This window comes from Anabrus simplex, chromosome 2 (genome assembly GCF_040414725.1).
Source record: "Anabrus simplex isolate iqAnaSimp1 chromosome 2, ASM4041472v1, whole genome shotgun sequence".
Lineage (NCBI taxonomy): Eukaryota > Metazoa > Arthropoda > Insecta > Orthoptera > Tettigoniidae > Anabrus > Anabrus simplex.
Window position 1 is genome coordinate 876,581,908 of NC_090266.1, and position 17,895 is coordinate 876,599,802.

The window sequence follows — 17,895 nt, forward strand, 5'->3', positions numbered from 1 at the left end:
TGAACACACTTGGCAGGGAAGAGAAGCAGTCATGTTCGACTGTGATGACGAAGCTCTCCTCCACTACTCAGTGAAATGTTGATTGGGTTACAGTATTTTAAAAAATCGCAAGTAAACCGACCTTTTCAAGATATTCCGATTTACACTTTGTTGGATATAAAGTCAGTTTTATTTTCCTATATTTATGCATTCAAATAAAACTGAATCATTCAAATCTTTGTTACAGTTTATGAAGATACGGGATTTAAGTGTACAAGCCACGATTTACAATTCCTTGGATGGGAATGACAGTATTTCCCTTAAGAAAAGTAAAAGTTCTGTTATTCATTCATCTAAACATAATATATTTACATAATTCAACAAGTTTACTGTTGCACAGTTCTGAAGTGTTATGTGATTTTCCCTGTTCACTGAATTTCTGAATATAGTATTTAAAATTTATCAGGCATCCGATGATAATAGCTAGCCTCTAAATGGCGAGTGAGTTTCATTACAACTGAGGACACAGATATTTACTATCTAAGATTACAATACAATGACAATGTAAATGCATCTACCAAATATATATTGTACCCGCTCAAAGCCTGAGTCACAACCAGCATTTATCTCAGGGGGTGTTACGGTCCGAATCTATCGCGATTAATAAACAATAAAAACGTTTATGAAGATATAAGATCTCCAATTAAATGTATGGGCGCCATCCAATTAGTACTACAGGGTTGAACAGGACACTCCAATCATTAACTTTAAGGCTCATCATAAAAACACCAAAAAAATATATTAAATCAGATCGAAGGGAAAAATATGAAGGCTCCGTCCTAGGAATGGGGACGGATATTTAATCGGTCACCAAGGGTTTACTATTCTACAAGAACAAGAACCTGGAACTGTTTCCTTGCAAATGCTAAAGGAGCATTTTATTTAAGTAAACAAAATAATTTTTTTACACACAACCAAAATCTGTTGATCCTTAATTTGCAGGGATTGGCAAATTATTCCTGAAATTTTTACACAATAATTGACACTTTTGACCACCCCTCCATTTGGATGGTGGAACCATTGATATCTGAAGGTATCAGATTTACCCTCGTTAACACAATGACCATTGATGGTCATGGACCAATTACCTGTTGGGCAAGTGGGCGCGATCACATGACCCCTGTCATCGCCTCCACTTTTATTGAGATGAGACCAACCCGGGACACTACAAACTCTTTCCGGGTTCCTAACCAAGATATGCTAATCGTTAACTGAAGGAACCAACAAAGGGACTCTAACCTAATGGTCCAGATGTAGGGATTTGCCTTCATATTACAAATATTAACTTAACTTATTATTTACAACAACTTGAGATTATTATGTTATTTCGCAGGCTGACTTCCCTAGTATCATTCATCATCATCATCATCATCATCATCCGAAATAATAAAACAATAAAAAATAAAACATTTTAAGTTATTATTATTACTATTATTATCATCATCAACATTATTATTAATAGTGGAGATCATGATTATCGTAACCCGTAATCATCCTCGCTCTAATATTTCAACTTCTCGCTCTTATTATTATCATCTGAAATAACAAAGGAGGTTCTTCTTCTTCTTCTGATTCTTCAAATATTATTATTATTATTATTATTATTATTATTATTATTATTATTATTATTATTATTATTAAAGTAGTTTTAAAATATCAATATTTTCATTTCAACTCCCACCATCATTGTTATGTTCATAAATAAAACAATAAATTCTTGTTCTTCTGATACATCACATTTTATTATTATTATTATTATATTATTATTATTATTATTATTTCGAAAATTTTATTTTTATTTCCCAGCTTTAGGATTTAGTCACATATGTTATCTTCCCAAAGGAATCACCCAGATCCGAATTCACATTGGTCGGGCTATAATAACTGTTTTCGAGCCCGCAACCTTATTTTCATACTGTCGTTAATTCATGGAGACCCTGTCCTCCTAAGACAAATCTCAAATCCCATAACACTTCGCAGTTGGGCAAATACCTCCAATCTCTGCAAGTGCTAAATTATTCCTTCCTTCTCATTTTGAAGTCCATTTATCCCACTGGACTCTTCAAACATTTAATTCATTCATTAATCTTCGGTGCGTGGACTCCTGCCACTCATGACACCGAATTGGCATATTACATCGACGTAGGCATCGAGATTTATCTATTTCATCATCAAACACAGTACGGCTCAATTCTCACCTCATGCCGGATTTTCGTCCCGCATGACTTCCGATCTCAAAAATGGGCTCAAACCACTCTGGGCTTTCAACATATCATGGCCATCCTATACACGTGCCTCTATCACTTCTAAACAAATATTTATGATTATTATGGAGTCCAAATCGTTAAATCAACAATTAAGGTTAAAATCAAATTTATTGCCCGAATCGAAATATTCACGCCACATGTTATCTCCACATTGAAATTACTTTAACTTGCAATCATTCCATTAACTTAGGCCCGTGCCATTATTCACAAAGCATTGCAATAAACACGCATTTACACATTACCCATGTTCATTTATCACTCCGATACTTCTACTGATTATTATGTTTCTGTCCACTGGCGAAACTTCGCTGCACGAATAATCATCGATATTTACAGACAAGTCAATGGACTTCATTCCGTCCCACAAGAACAAAAATCACTCGGCAACCCTCTACCTCTGGATAATCTTACATGCCTTAATATCTATAAAGTTTCCGATAACGGAAAACACATTTTGAGCACTTCTAAAATGAATATTAATCTTATCTTTACGTGAAACGTGCTCCGTATAATTTCAAACAGTTCAAGCACTTGAATAAACAAATCAACCCTACTCTACTCTATTATATAATCAAAATTATGATGAGTGCTTGATCTAATTATGTACATTTGAATTTGTCCCTTTGTCTATCTATCTCTGAATTTATACGAGCTGGAAACAGCTCGTTTCACAATCAAGTTACTATAATGAAGGAATATGATTTCCTCCCGCCAACGATAGCAATCTACAAATTTATATTAAGGGGTACTCATCTCAGCCTTGTAGTTTGCTAAACTGGACGAGGAGCACAGGCCTCGTCCAGCTTAGCCCTGCATCCTACTGGTTTTCATGCCAGCTTGAAGAGGTAATCCAATGCACTTTTCAGATTTACACATATTAATTTTCAAGTTTTAAAATTTTAACATTTTAACAAATTTACACACAATAATATTGAACTAAAACTTTACATGTCTGGCCCTTTTATCTAGCCCACTTAATATAAATATACATTCTTCGTTCCTTTCCCGGACACTAGGAACATGGGATACCTCGGGATCCCCTTTACAACGGCCCGGACGCGCACTCGATTTCCCGTCACGTGTCGCGCAGCCGACCAGGTATCAGTTGATGATTGACTGTTTACTGGGTGAAATACGTCAAACACCCGTGATCGTTCTCACGCCACGTACTTCCTAATTTCCTTTTGTAGAATCTCACACTCGTATCCATAGGTTTTAATTTAATGATTTCTGTAAATATTGGAATTCTTCTTGCTAATAGACTGTTCAAGACTGTAATATGAACTACTATACGTCACGAATCACTGTGCTACATAACATTCTAACACTTCGAACACTACCCCACGAGTAAATACACACATGCTCCCTGGCGTAGTAACGGCACGGACAATATTCACAAGTAAGTTACGCACCCCTGGCGTGGTAACAGCTCGAACACATTATCAGAAGTAAAAAGTCCGTCTCCACGACCCTATATTTATATTAGTTTCCCCTCTCTTCCGAGTTCACGAGAGGTCATCTAACGACGAGCAGCTTCGATATCCTCATACGACTATTTGCGCCTTTGCCAGTGGCTTAAATATGGGATCCAATGATGTAATTATGTTCTCAAAGGCTCTATGCCAATTCTCAACTAATATCGTTCGCTGGTAATTGATATAATTGCGAATTTAGCTCTTGTATCCCGGCCTGGGATTTCGCGCTCTTTTGCAGCGTCTCTTGCCTGCAGCCAATCAACGGATAGCGTCCATGAATTCTCAGAATTACGCCAATCAATCTCCCTCAGTTAATAACTTTTAATGACTTTTATTATATGGTTAGGCTTTTAAATTTCTCCTTATCCCGAATTTATAACTCACTTCCTTGTATAAATTTAATCCGTGGAGTTAAGGTTGCTAGTGCTTCTTACAATACGAAGTTGGCGTACCTGCTACCGGTCTATGAATTTTACGATTGGTCCAAGCTCTCGCGGGACAGAGAGGTTTCATATTTTTTTCTTCAAGTGCCAACGTTGCGTTCAGCTCCTGCTAGTAACTTGGAGCTCCTTTGACATCTTTTTTAGGAATTTTGCGCACGGCTCTTGCAGGGCTGTCACTGCAAATTTCGCTCGCGGCGATGAATCTTTCCACTGACTTGTCAACAAGTCTCGCCTCTCTCTTTCCCCTTCGTCACCATTTCTGAGAATTCTAATTCTGCTGGCCCTTGTATGTCTTAATCTTAGTGGAGACAACAGTCTGTGGCAGGTTGCACAATACCATCTCGGTCTGGCCTGCACTTACAAATATGTAAAGTTAGATATTCTTGCTTCTGAAACTGAAATATATATTCCTCAATAATTAATTACAATTGAATGACACCTATCACACCCCCACCAGGGCACAATATACAGGATGCCTTCAAATAAATAATCTAACTGATGTTATTCCTGGTAAGCATGATTGGATTGTTGGTGAGTTTATCAGATAATTTAAACCCAAGCAACCACAAGCCACAGCTTATCCACCTTAACCCCATATTATATTAGGAATATTTCTAAAGCACCTCTTAAATTAAATAATAATGGAAATTGTAATTAATTGGGTACAGTTCCAAATTATTTGAGGTTTTAACTCTTTATTGTATTTGGTCAAAATACGTAAACTGCAATGAACAGAAATAACCTATTTCTTAGAACGTAAATTGAAAATGTTGTGGATTATTTTATTTTCACCGGAAATAAAACAAAATAAAAATTAATACTTAAATGAACGTTGACAGTCCTTCACTTCTTCTGCACTTCCTGTCACATCCCGTCTCTCTTTCCAGGAAGGGTCAGAAAGCTCAGGAACAGGTTTTCCCTTTATATTCATGAATATCTTTCTCTCTTCAATCAGCGGCATGAATTGCCTAAGAATTCTTCACTTCAAAATTTAATTCATCATTTGTTTCTTCGTCATAAGACACCGATTATCAGGGATAATATTTTTAGAAGAATGCAACCGAATGAAACAGTTTAAGTGATCAACTGACAAAAGCGACCTGTGTCTGTTTTTACACATTTTCAGGGCAGAGAAAATATTGTGTTCGCACAACTACGTAGAATCGAGATGTTCATTATCCTAGCTGCTCGCCATTGTAGCCGTTGAAATCTGTTTTGCTGCACAAATGAATAGAAATCAAATATATTAAGGGCCATTCTTCACTTCTCGCAAAGAAAGCTATCACACTGGAGTTTGATTAACACCAATTGGATATCGGAGGGTGCTGTGTCAGTTGAAAATGGCGAAGCAAATATCTGGAAAAGCGATTGAAGGTGAACTATTTCATGAAATCTTTTATTAAATGCGTCAAATAATTTGATCAAAGACTGCATGAAAATCTGCCAGTGATTATCACCAATGTCAGTTGCAACAAAACTTAAATTGGGGAAATGAATGGCATTGTGATCTTGAAATTGTTTTCCCTACAATTCGAGTTTCAACTTGAAAGACTGCACTTTCACAAACATTGTAATAATTAGCTGATCTCTACCCTGTAATGATGTATTAACATCACCCAGATGGCTGGTAATACCTGTAAGAAAGGCTATGTCCACGATCCAGGCAGGATCAGAAAGTTCCGGAACATGAATATCGTATCCATGAATATCTTTATCTCTTCAATCAGCTGAATGAATCGTGTATGAGTCTTACCCCTACTTAGCCACCTAACATGACAAAAATAAGGAATATCCTGATATTTTGTTTCCAGTGAGTTCAGAAATTCACGGAACTGCCTATGAGCGAGACCAGCATGCCTTAAAATATTCACTACATTAACCACGACATTTATAATACGGTCAAATTTTAGTGTCTTGGCACAAAGTGCCTCTTTGTGAATAACCCAGTGTAAGACAGAAGTTCATATCCTGAAGGTAATTTTGACTTTAAATATGCCAAGAATCCAGTTTTATTGCTTACCACTGCAGGAGTGCTGTTGGTGGCTACCGACACCAATGTATTCCATGGTAATTCCATCTTTTGCATAGCTTCCTCAACACTACGGGAAATGTCCTCCCAATAAGTAGTACCCTTCATGGCACCTAGATTCAATAGCTCTTCCATAACTTGAAGAGCTTTGTCCACCCCTCGAATAAATATTGCAAGATGTGCTGTGTCAACAACGTCAGTACTTCTGTCAAGACATGTGGATTAAGCAATAAATTTCTTAGCTTTTAATGCATAGTTGCTATTCAATATATTCTCCAAGTTGTTCTATGCATTGAGCAATAGTTGTTCAAGGATATAAATTTCATTATTGGTTCCATATTGAATTAAGATTACATATAATTTACAAAGTTTATTCCACCTACTCAATGCTGTACAATAATTGCAATGTCTGTAAATACATTACAATATGTTATCAAGGGTCTAGTTTCAACCCTATGTGGGTCATCATCAGCCTAACTAAGAAACACTTATGGATTTGCCGATGTCCTAAAACAAAATGACATTGTGGAAATAAAAATTTAAAAGAGTGAATTGTGTATGTGATGCGATAATGTACATATAAAATGGTGGAGTGATGAAATGCTGATAGGTAAAATAATGTTATGCTGATCAATGACAAGTAAAATTTTCAGGTTTTACATCAATTACAATTAGACTGTAAGAATAATATCACACGATTTTTTTACAATGATTATTAAAATATGCCCTTGTTTAGCGAATACTCTAAAATTGCATTTTAAAAGTATAAAATGCCGGTTGAATGCTAAGTCCAGATACTTCTATTGAGTTCTATATTTCAAGTGCATCTTCAGGTAGAGGATTGAATGTTGAACATTGGCGCAGAGGGTGTCTGTCTTGCTTAAGGTCCAATATTTCTGATACAGAAATAAAATGTAGATAAAAACCATACAACATTCTTATAATATAATGGAATCTTGCTGTGGTATGAGGAAAATTCCCAATCCAAGTTGGAACCGATAGAACTTTGCACGCAATGTGAACGACCTGACCGGTAGAGTGCAAATCCATAAGTGTATCTTAGTTAGGCTGATGATGACCCACATAGGGTCGAAACTAGTCCCTTGATAACACATTGTAATGTATTTACAGACATTGCAATTATTGTACAGTATTGAGTGGGTGGAATAAACTTTTGTAAATTATAGGAGCAATATATGAGCAGAATCTGTGAAATTTTTATTTTGTACATACGTTTAAAACATAAATATTTTTTTTGGAAAATCCACTCAAGGGGAACTGAAAGAGGGGGGGAATATTTAAAACTACCATATCTACAGTGTGTTTCAAAAACTCTCCTGGATGCAAGCTCACAGCCTGCGTGCCCCTAACCGCATGGCCAACTCGCCCGATGGAGCATAATATTAAACGCTCGCTCAAACACAAGATTTATGATTTACAGGCCAAAGCCCTGCATTTATTAAAACTTGAATAATAGCAAAGGATACACATACAACCAATAAAATGTAAACACAGGTTCATTGTACTTTTGACTACATACGACTATGAAGTACAGTTTTTTTGTAGGGATCATGGAAAAGGAACTTACAACACTGTAAAACTGATAATTCGGGAACAAGTTGAAACCATCAACAATTTGGCTAAACATAACAAAAATTAAATATGTATAATTATAATCTTACAAACACTCCTAAACCAAACCACAACCCCAATGGGCCTTCGCCAACCAAGTGGCCGCTACTCAGCCCAAAGGCCAAGCCCAAGCCAAACAATTGACCCCAAGTAGTTTTTAATTCTCTAATCTAATAAAATAAAGTATATTAGATACAAAAGCGCCCACCATGATAACGAAATCCCTTCCTTTTTTCTAATCTTCCATTGTAATTTGGTCACCAGTATACTGTTCGTAGTCAGTTTCTGGATATCTTGTACGGTGTAAACTAGGCCTGCTTTTCAAAGGTTATGTTGAACTCAAGATATGGTTCGAATGCAAGTATCGATTCTCAAAAGTTCTCAAATGCATTATATTCACTTCTGCCCGTCACTAATCTCAATCAAATTTGAAAGAGAAAAAATATCATCAAAACTACAGAAATTATGGTTATTCGCGACCTTGAGCTCAGCTGGAAAGCGCGCTCGCTGCACAAGTCAGTAGGAGTGGAAAATAATACATACTTTTTAAATGTAACGTTGTGCAAATAAAACGACTGCGGTTTTTATGACATTGTAACACAAATGTAGGATGTTAAAAGGTTTGTTTTTTTCCACCTATTCAATACATATAAATTTTATAATTAGGAATTTATTGTAGATTCCACTTGAGACATGTTTCGCCCTTCATTGAGGGCATCATCAGTCAAAATATCACCTCAAGGTAAAAAATCAGGTAACTGGTTAGTAGTAGACATGTACAAATTAATACATATTATTAACAACATATAAAAATTAAGTATGGGAAGAAATTTGCACAAAAGTCATGGTTGAACATGTAGGTTTAGATGAAAAGTCAGCACCAATGCCTAAAAATAACAAAGTAGAGTTCTGCAGTGGTGCTCTGGAGAAACAGTTGACGCAATCATATGAAAATAAAAAGTTTAAAAAATATTTACAATAAAACAATTAAGGGAGAAAAGGTGTAGTGTTTGGCATCAATGTTAGTAACCAAAAATTGATGTCAAAGGTTGGTAACTATACAGTATTTACATAGTTCAATTGAACAGTTGAGATAAAGTTTTTTAAAAATATTTACATTTAACATTCAGCGTAAATGTTTGTAATAAAAACATGTTAATGATTGGTAACTATATAGTAATTACATTATCTAATTGAAAGTTGAGAATTTACAATTATATACATATTTACACAAGAGCAGCTGGTGCGCAAGGATAAAAAATTTTAGTACCAAGTGCGTCCTGATGTTTTAGAGGTTGGAAGAAAGAATTAGCATTGACATTTCAGAAATATGTAGAGCAGATTATTTTAGTTAAAAATCACCGGGGGTAGGGGAAATTTTTATAGCCAAATGAGGTTTTATAGGCATCAAGCTGAAAGTTTTCCAGTTGAAGCGCCGAGATCGGGACGGAGACTGGTCAGTGTGGCTGGAGATTCATGGGTAATTCGTGCGTTTGAACGACAACACTGGTGACAGTTAAAGTGGGTAATTGCTAATTAGGAAAAATGTTGTGGGTTGAAACTTCTGCTTATTCTTTTAGTTGACTTCTGTAGCATCGATTGTGATGTGGAGACATCGGTGTGAAATGCCGGTGAGACAAAATGATATTGTTCCGTGGAATAAAATAAGGCGGACTACGGGATGAAGTTGTTGGTCTTTACTGGTCTGGTGAGATAGAATAGAGTTGCTTGTGTTGTGGACTGCTGTGGAGAGATTATAAAGTATACGGCAACTGCAGAGTCAGAGCGTTAAAGCTGAGGTGAGGCATCTTCTTATTCTGACTGCGAAGAGGAGCCGTAGTGGCCCGCCATGTTTGTGCCGATGTGCACTGGGTTCCGGTGAGTTGTTGAAAGTTGTATTGTAAGAAGTGGAAGTTATCTGTAATTGAGACGTTAATAGTATTAGTTGGTGTGTAAGAAAGGTTTATGGTAAGTAATGAAGAGTGAATGTTATGTTACGTACCTGATGTGTCGCTGAGAGGTGATTGTTGATGAGTATTGGTGGACTAAGAAGGAGGCTCAGTCGGTAATACGCACATGCGGTTAGCAATGGCGGCGGGAGGAGTGGATAGCTTTGGGGGGGAGGGGCATGGGCGGAGTCATGCGCAAAGGTGAGCTGTCAGAATGGAGGAAGGTAGAGTGGAGGGGCGAGCTAGTTGTGTATTGGGAGTGCAGGTTGATGTAGTGTTGGTTTATAAAAAGAGGGGGGGGGGGGGGGGATAAGGAACCGAAAGTTACGCGGATAATATTGATGCCTTTAGTTAATGTGATGAATGTTATTTGCTTGTGTTGGGTGTTGTATTGTTTTTGAAGGTCGAGTGGTTCTTATTTCTCGTGTTGTATCGGTGGGGTCGTGGTGGAGGGGGGGGTGCTTGGGTGGGAGGACGTGTGGGCTTGCTGTCGTTGTGTGTGGGGGAATTGGTCGGAAAGGGGGAGGTGGGGGGTAGGGGGGTAATTGTCGACGTGCTGGGTGAGTTAGTTAATGTGGTATTGAAGATTTTAGACAAGTTGTTGCCTTGAAAATTTATTTTTTGTAGTAAGGTGGGAATTTGTTCATAAAGGGGGTTTTTTTAAATCTATTATCTCGTTGAGGTTTTTATCCTTGTTGAAGTGTTGGTCTAGATAGATGTATAGGTTCTCAAACTCAGTCATTAGTTTGCCCTTCTCGACTTTTTTTAGGATTGTTAAGTCTTGTTCTATTGTGGTGAAGTGGTGGCCAGTGTCCCTCATGTGGGTGCTCATTGCGGAAAATTTATTATGTTTTTGGGCATTGTAGTGTTCTAAATAACGGGTTTGGAAGCTTCGGCCAGTTTGTCCGATGTACGAGGAGTTGCATTGTGAACAGGTGAGTCTGTAAATACCTGAGCCCGCGTAGAGGTTTCTTCTTGGGTTGACAGAGTTCTGGTTGAAAAATATGTTCTGGTTCGTGTTCTGCGTTTTGAAAGCAATGTTGACTTCGTGCTTTTTTAGGGGGTTGGCTATCTGGTGGATAACTGGATTAGTGTATGTGAAAGTTGCGTATTTGTGTTTATTGGGTTTTATTGGGGAAAGATTTGTTGTTAATTTTAGTTTTACTTTGTTGATGATCTTGTTGATCATGTTGGTGTTGAAGCCATGGTTCAACAACAAGATTTACCATCAAAATGGCTTAGCTATGGGAGACCCTATTTCTGGCATTCTAGCGAACATCTTTATGGACAACTTAGAACACAATAAAATTATAAACTCCATCGATGGTATTAATCTTTGGCTCCGCTATGTCGACGACACACTAGTAATCATCGATAAACAGTGCAACAACAGCGACAACATCCTCACATTCCTAAACACTTTAGACAACAACATAAAATTCACAAAAGAAGATGAGGACAACGGCTCCATCAATTTTTTAGACATCAACATCACACGAATGGACAACGCTTTTGAGTTTCAAATACACAGAAAACCCTCCTTCACCCCACTAACAATAAACAATAATTCCTTACACCCAAACTCCCATAAACAAGCCCCTTACTACAGTTTAATATACAGAGCTTTAAAAATCCCCCTTTCACCTACCAATCTGAAAAAAGAACTTGATTACATAACAGATATTGCCAAGTTCAATGGCTTCAACACCAACATGATCAACAAGATCATCAACAAAGTAAAACTAAAATTAACAACAAATCTTTCCCCAATAAAACCCAATAAACACAAATACGCAACTTTCACATACACTAATCCAGTTATCCACCAGATAGCCAACCCCCTAAAAAAGCACGAAGTCAACATTGCTTTCAAAACGCAGAACACGAACCAGAACATATTTTTCAACCAGAACTCTGTCAACCCAAGAAGAAACCTCTACGCGGGCTCAGGTATTTACAGACTCACCTGTTCACAATGCAACTCCTCGTACATCGGACAAACTGGCCGAAGCTTCCAAACCCGTTATTTAGAACACTACAATGCCCAAAAACATAATAAATTTTCCGCAATGAGCACCCACATGAGGGACACTGGCCACCACTTCACCACAATAGAACAAGACTTAACAATCCTAAAAAAAGTCGAGAAGGGCAAACTAATGACTGAGTTTGAGAACCTATACATCTATCTAGACCAACACTTCAACAAGGATAAAAACCTCAATGAGATAATAGATTTAAAAAACCCCCTTTATGAACAAATTCCCACCTTACTACAAAAAATAAATTTTCAAGGCAACAACTTGTCTAAAATCTTCAATACCACATTAACTAACTCACCCAGCACGTCGACAATTACCCCCCTACCCCCCACCTCCCCCTTTCCGACCAATTCCCCCACACACAACGACAGCAAGCCCACACGTCCTCCCACCCAAGCACCCCCCCCTCCACCACGACCCCACCGATACAACACGAGAAATAAGAACCACTCGACCTTCAAAAACAATACAACACCCAACACAAGCAAATAACATTCATCACATTAACTAAAGGCATCAATATTATCCGCGTAACTTTCGGTTCCTTATCCCCCCCCCCCCCCTCTTTTTATAAACCAACACTACATCAACCTGCACTCCCAATACACAACTAGCTCGCCCCTCCACTCTACCTTCCTCCATTCTGACAGCTCACCTTTGCGCATGACTCCGCCCATGCCCCTCCCCCCCAAAGCTATCCACTCCTCCCGCCGCCATTGCTAACCGCATGTGCGTATTACCGACTGAGCCTCCTTCTTAGTCCACCAATACTCATCAACAATCACCTCTCAGCGACACATCAGGTACGTAACATAACATTCACTCTTCATTACTTACCATAAACCTTTCTTACACACCAACTAATACTATTAACGTCTCAATTACAGATAACTTCCACTTCTTACAATACAACTTTCAACAACTCACCGGAACCCAGTGCACATCGGCACAAACATGGCGGGCCACTACGGCTCCTCTTCGCAGTCAGAATAAGAAGATGCCTCACCTCAGCTTTAACGCTCTGACTCTGCAGTTGCCGTATACTTTATAATCTCTCCACAGCAGTCCACAACACAAGCAACTCTATTCTATCTCACCAGACCAGTAAAGACCAACAACTTCATCCCGTAGTCCGCCTTATTTTATTCCACGGAACAATATCATTTTGTCTCACCGGCATTTCACACCGATGTCTCCACATCACAATCGATGCTACAGAAGTCAACTAAAAGAATAAGCAGAAGTTTCAACCCACAACATTTTTCCTAATTAGCAATTACCCACTTTAACTGTCACCAGTGTTGTCGTTCAAACGCACGAATTACCCATGAATCTCCAGCCACACTGACCAGTCTCCGTCCCGATCTCGGCGCTTCAACTGGAAAACTTTCAGCTTGATGCCTATAAAACCTCATTTGGCTATAAAAATTTCCCCTACCCCCGGTGATTTTTAACTAAAATAATCTGCTCTACATATTTCTGAAATGTCAATGCTAATTCTTTCTTCCAACCTCTAAAACATCAGGACGCACTTGGTACTAAAATTTTTTATCCTTGCGCACCAGCTGCTCTTGTGTAAATATGTATATAATTGTAAATTCTCAACTTTCAATTAGATAATGTAATTACTATATAGTTACCAATCATTAACATGTTTTTATTACAAACATTTACGCTGAATGTTAAATGTAAATATTTTTAAAAAACTTTATCTCAACTGTTCAATTGAACTATGTAAATACTGTATAGTTACCAACCTTTGACATCAATTTTTGGTTACTAACATTGATGCCAAACACTACACCTTTTCTCCCTTAATTGTTTTATTGTAAATATTTTTTAAACTTTTTATTTTCATATGATTGCGTCAACTGTTTCTCCAGAGCACCACTGCAGAACTCTACTTTGTTATTTTTAGGCATTGGTGCTGACTTTTCATCTAAACCTACATGTTCAACCATGACTTTTGTGCAAATTTCTTCCCATACTTAATTTTTATATGTTGTTAATAATATGTATTAATTTGTACATGTCTACTACTAACCAGTTACCTGATTTTTTACCTTGAGGTGATATTTTGACTGATGATGCCCTCAATGAAGGGCGAAACATGTCTCAAGTGGAATCTACAATAAATTCCTAATTATAAAATTTATATGTATTGAATAGGTGGAAAAAAACAAACCTTTTAACATCCTACATTCAGTATCTTCAATACGGATAACAATGATTTTTATCACTTGTAACACAAAAACGTAAAATTCCCGGCCTTATATTAGGACCAAAACAGTAATAGGCAATTCCAAGACCTCCCATGCCTTTAAGTATGTAAGGTGCAACATCTGTTCTGGTCTCGATAATATAATCGTATACAATAATATTAAAATACTAGCATGACGAATAGAAATTTCCATTCGTCCTGATACTAGATTTGTGTTAAGAAGGAAAATTTTCGATTTCTGCCTGAATGCCTACTGCCCCGAGGGAAGTGCCGGAAACCTGTTCGGCGATAAAAAAAAACAACAACAACATTAACTCTGGACATTATGTAGACGTTTTACAAGTACGAACGTTTGATGAAACTCATTCCGCCTTCAAGTGGAGCTAAATGGTAATTCTAAATTCCCATGGAGGGAATTAGATATTTTTCCACCAATAGAGCATATCAAAAATCAGATCAAAAATTAGATGTATGGCTTTTCAGGCGTTTGCTCTATTAACCAGCATTTCGTCTTAGCTAAGCCATACATCTAATTTTTGATCTGATTTTTGATATGCTCTATTGGTGGAAAAATATCCAATTCCCTCCATGGGAATTTAGAATTACCATTTGAAATTGCTAGGCGGGCATTAATTCCATTGTGGAGTTTTATCTCCCGTATGCAGTTATCAGACTGTGCCACATAAGAGGCTTCTGATAAGTTCACCTGCATACACCCCAGCATAAGTGGGTAGGGTCTGACACATCCCACTCTGACGAGTCTAGTGTCAGGCCTAAGACGAAATGCTGGTTAATAGAGCAAACCCCTGAAAAGCCATACATCTAATTTTTGATCTGATTCAAGTGGAGCTGTCGAAATGCGCTCTATCTCCTTCCAATTGTTGTGACCACTCTCTGCTTTATGATTTCCGAAGATTCTCTAAACAATACCACCCGAATACGATGATTAGACGGTCCCTTATGTACATTCACCGCTGATTTCCAGTAGTACTTGCTCTAAGGTTGCAATAATGGGACGTTAATGCCAAGATGCAAAGGTATGCCGTAGTCATCCTTTCGTGAGATATAGTTTCTGGAGAGAAGAAAGTTTCGAGGATTTAGCGTTGATGGAACTGAAAATTCTGGACGGTTGATCTGGGAAATAGTTTCTTCGAGGAACGGATAATGCAGGAATTTCACAATGTGATTTAACTAGAATGCTCGCGGGACTACGTAATTTGACGGAATAATCCGGGAAAGCGTAGTTTCCAGGGACGGATAATCGAGGTTTGACTGTAATTCATTCTCAACTCTTCTATCAAGGGTTCTGCTGCTATAACAGGTAAGGGCGAACTGCGTTCAGCACGTCGACCATCCACTATCGGTAGTGAAAGTCTCTTGTTTGTGGATATATATCGATGGTCCTGTGCAGTAAAAAATACCATATTTCTCTAAATCCAAGATGACCCTGAATGCAAGACAAACCCCCACTTTCCTTCAAAAACTTAAATCAGGCTTAAAAAGTGCTTTGTGAAATCATATGAATGCCTTTCTTGTACAGTACACATTTTTGGACTATCTGTCTTCACTCCAATACCCAACACTGGCTTTTGTTATACCATATTTTCTTGTGGTTATTCTTTATTTCCGTTCTCATTCAGACCCAAGCCCACCAGAACATGTAATTGTTTCATAGTCAAAGTATAACTACCAGATGACAGATCCTATTTGCTTGTCTCCCTTCCAAACTTACTCATTCATAATTTTATCTTATGAAATGCTTGAGATATATTGGTTACTCGAATGACACACTCATGCTCCTTCCTGAAATAGCAAGACAGTAAAATACTCGAAAAAAAAAAACAGTAAGGATGTCTTTATTCACATGTTTGATGTGTAACTAAATCTACTGTATTTGAAACAATGAATACTACAAATTTTTTAAAAAAATCTGCATGTTGTGAGAATCTACAGGAGATTTTCGGATTATGATAGAGCACTTAGATACAAAGACAGACATCTAAGTTTGCACTACACAGAACAGTCTTGCGTTTACTTCCTGCTAATGCTATAGGTTATATTACACTATAATTTTAAATGAAATTTCTGCAATGGTACTTTCAGTACTACAGTTTTATTCTTTTTGTGGTTTCTGGATACCAATAAAAGAACACTGTGCCCTAAGAAACAGAACACTTTATGTGGTGTCCCCAGCATTTATAAGCTTATGCTTCAAGGCAAGCAATTAAAAACTGGTTCGTTTTAAATACTAGAATGCTTTATCTGGTGTACAATTTGTGTCTAATATATCCTTTCTGTGTAGTAAGTAGGTATTTGCTTGTAAAAAATTAATTTTAAAATGTTTGGCAATGACGCTTTACTGATTATTTTAGTAGCCAGTATATGCAACAGTATCTTGCAACAGGGAGTTACAGTGATCAGTGTATGGAGTTGTATTGCTCGAGTTGAATAACAAAATGAAACACTTTATTACACAAGATTAGTTCTATCATTCTTAAAGAGAACTAGTAAAATGAAGGTATATGGCAATCATCATATATTCTCGCTAAATGGAAATAATTATAGGCTTCTTCATAACAACTGTTAACTTATTTCTTAACACAAGGAAAGGTTATGAAAGTTAAATTTATTTTCCATTAGTAACATTCATATATTCTTGATAATAATTGTATTAATTCTACCCTCATTAAATATTATTCTTCCTGTTCTTGATGGTGAATGATTATAGGAATATAACTTTGTGATTAGTTATTGATCTAATGAATAAATGGCTTATACAACACGAATACACTATGAATACACCACAAAATATTAAAAGTGATGAAAGTATGAATAAAAGCTCACCTTAAATAAATGGATGGAAGGAAGATCTCTAAGTGTGTTTCTTTTAAAGGGAAGAATGGTAGCAACCCTGTGTATAGAAGTATTAAGAGATGAACCACTCTCTTCATTGAAAATAGAAGGTTCACTTGTGGGTTCTGTAAGACAAAGACATCATAAATTAATTTATACTACGAATCTCATCATCAAGACCAAAGTACAATAATACAGAATTTGCCTTCAAAGTGTGCTGTAACACAGATGGCCTGGATGGTATATACATGGTGTGTCAAATCTCAATGTTAAAACTTCAGTAACAGATCATTCACGTAAAGAAAAAAAAAAAAAGATAAGTATGATAAAATGGGTCGGGTCTGGAAATGCATAATTACAGAGCTATAAGGACTTTCAGTAATTTTAGTGCAAATCAACACTCTTAACACTGACACACTGTTAAGCTGAACACATCTGTAATGCTTGCTGGAACACACTGTTCACATACGAGATGAAATGTTCGATGTGACCTCCTCCTGCCTGAATACAGGTCTCCACTCATCTTCGCATTGAGCTCCAAACATGATAAAAAAAGGTCTGGTGTAATGCGTAGTCTGACAGGCAGCCACAATTTGTGCACGGGGAATTGGTTCACCATATTCTAAATGGTATATCACACACGTAAGTTAGCTAATGTGTATAGAACATCTGTGATGTCGTCTGGATTATGGAAATATTTAAATATCATCCCTGCCCAATGTTTTTAATTTTTAAGGTTTTGTGTCATTGTGTCATTTTGAGGTACATGTTTCACTGACAGATACTAACTTCTAGGTCATCTTTCCTCCATTTTGTCCTTTGCGCAGTAATTTTCACATTTCAATACAACTGCAGCTTTGTATAAAACTATGCAAATTGATTAAACATTTAGTTGGGACAATGAGAAAGTATCGACACCCCATATCACTTTCGTGGAAAACCCAC

At 37.2% G+C, this 17,895-nt stretch overlaps 1 protein-coding gene across 1 annotated transcript in view; it reads right to left on the reverse strand.

The window, feature by feature from the left end:
- Positions 1 to 17,895, reverse strand: part of LOC136864532 (lysophospholipase D GDPD1) — a 316,094-nt gene that overhangs the window by 45,634 nt on the left and 252,565 nt on the right. The window contains exons 5-6 of the mRNA XM_068226316.1: positions 16,942 to 17,075; positions 12,617 to 12,619 (exon numbers count right to left, since the gene is read on the reverse strand). Coding sequence (XP_068082417.1) covers positions 12,617 to 12,619; positions 16,942 to 17,075 — 137 coding nt within the window. The remainder of the gene's footprint in view (positions 1 to 12,616; positions 12,620 to 16,941; positions 17,076 to 17,895) is intronic.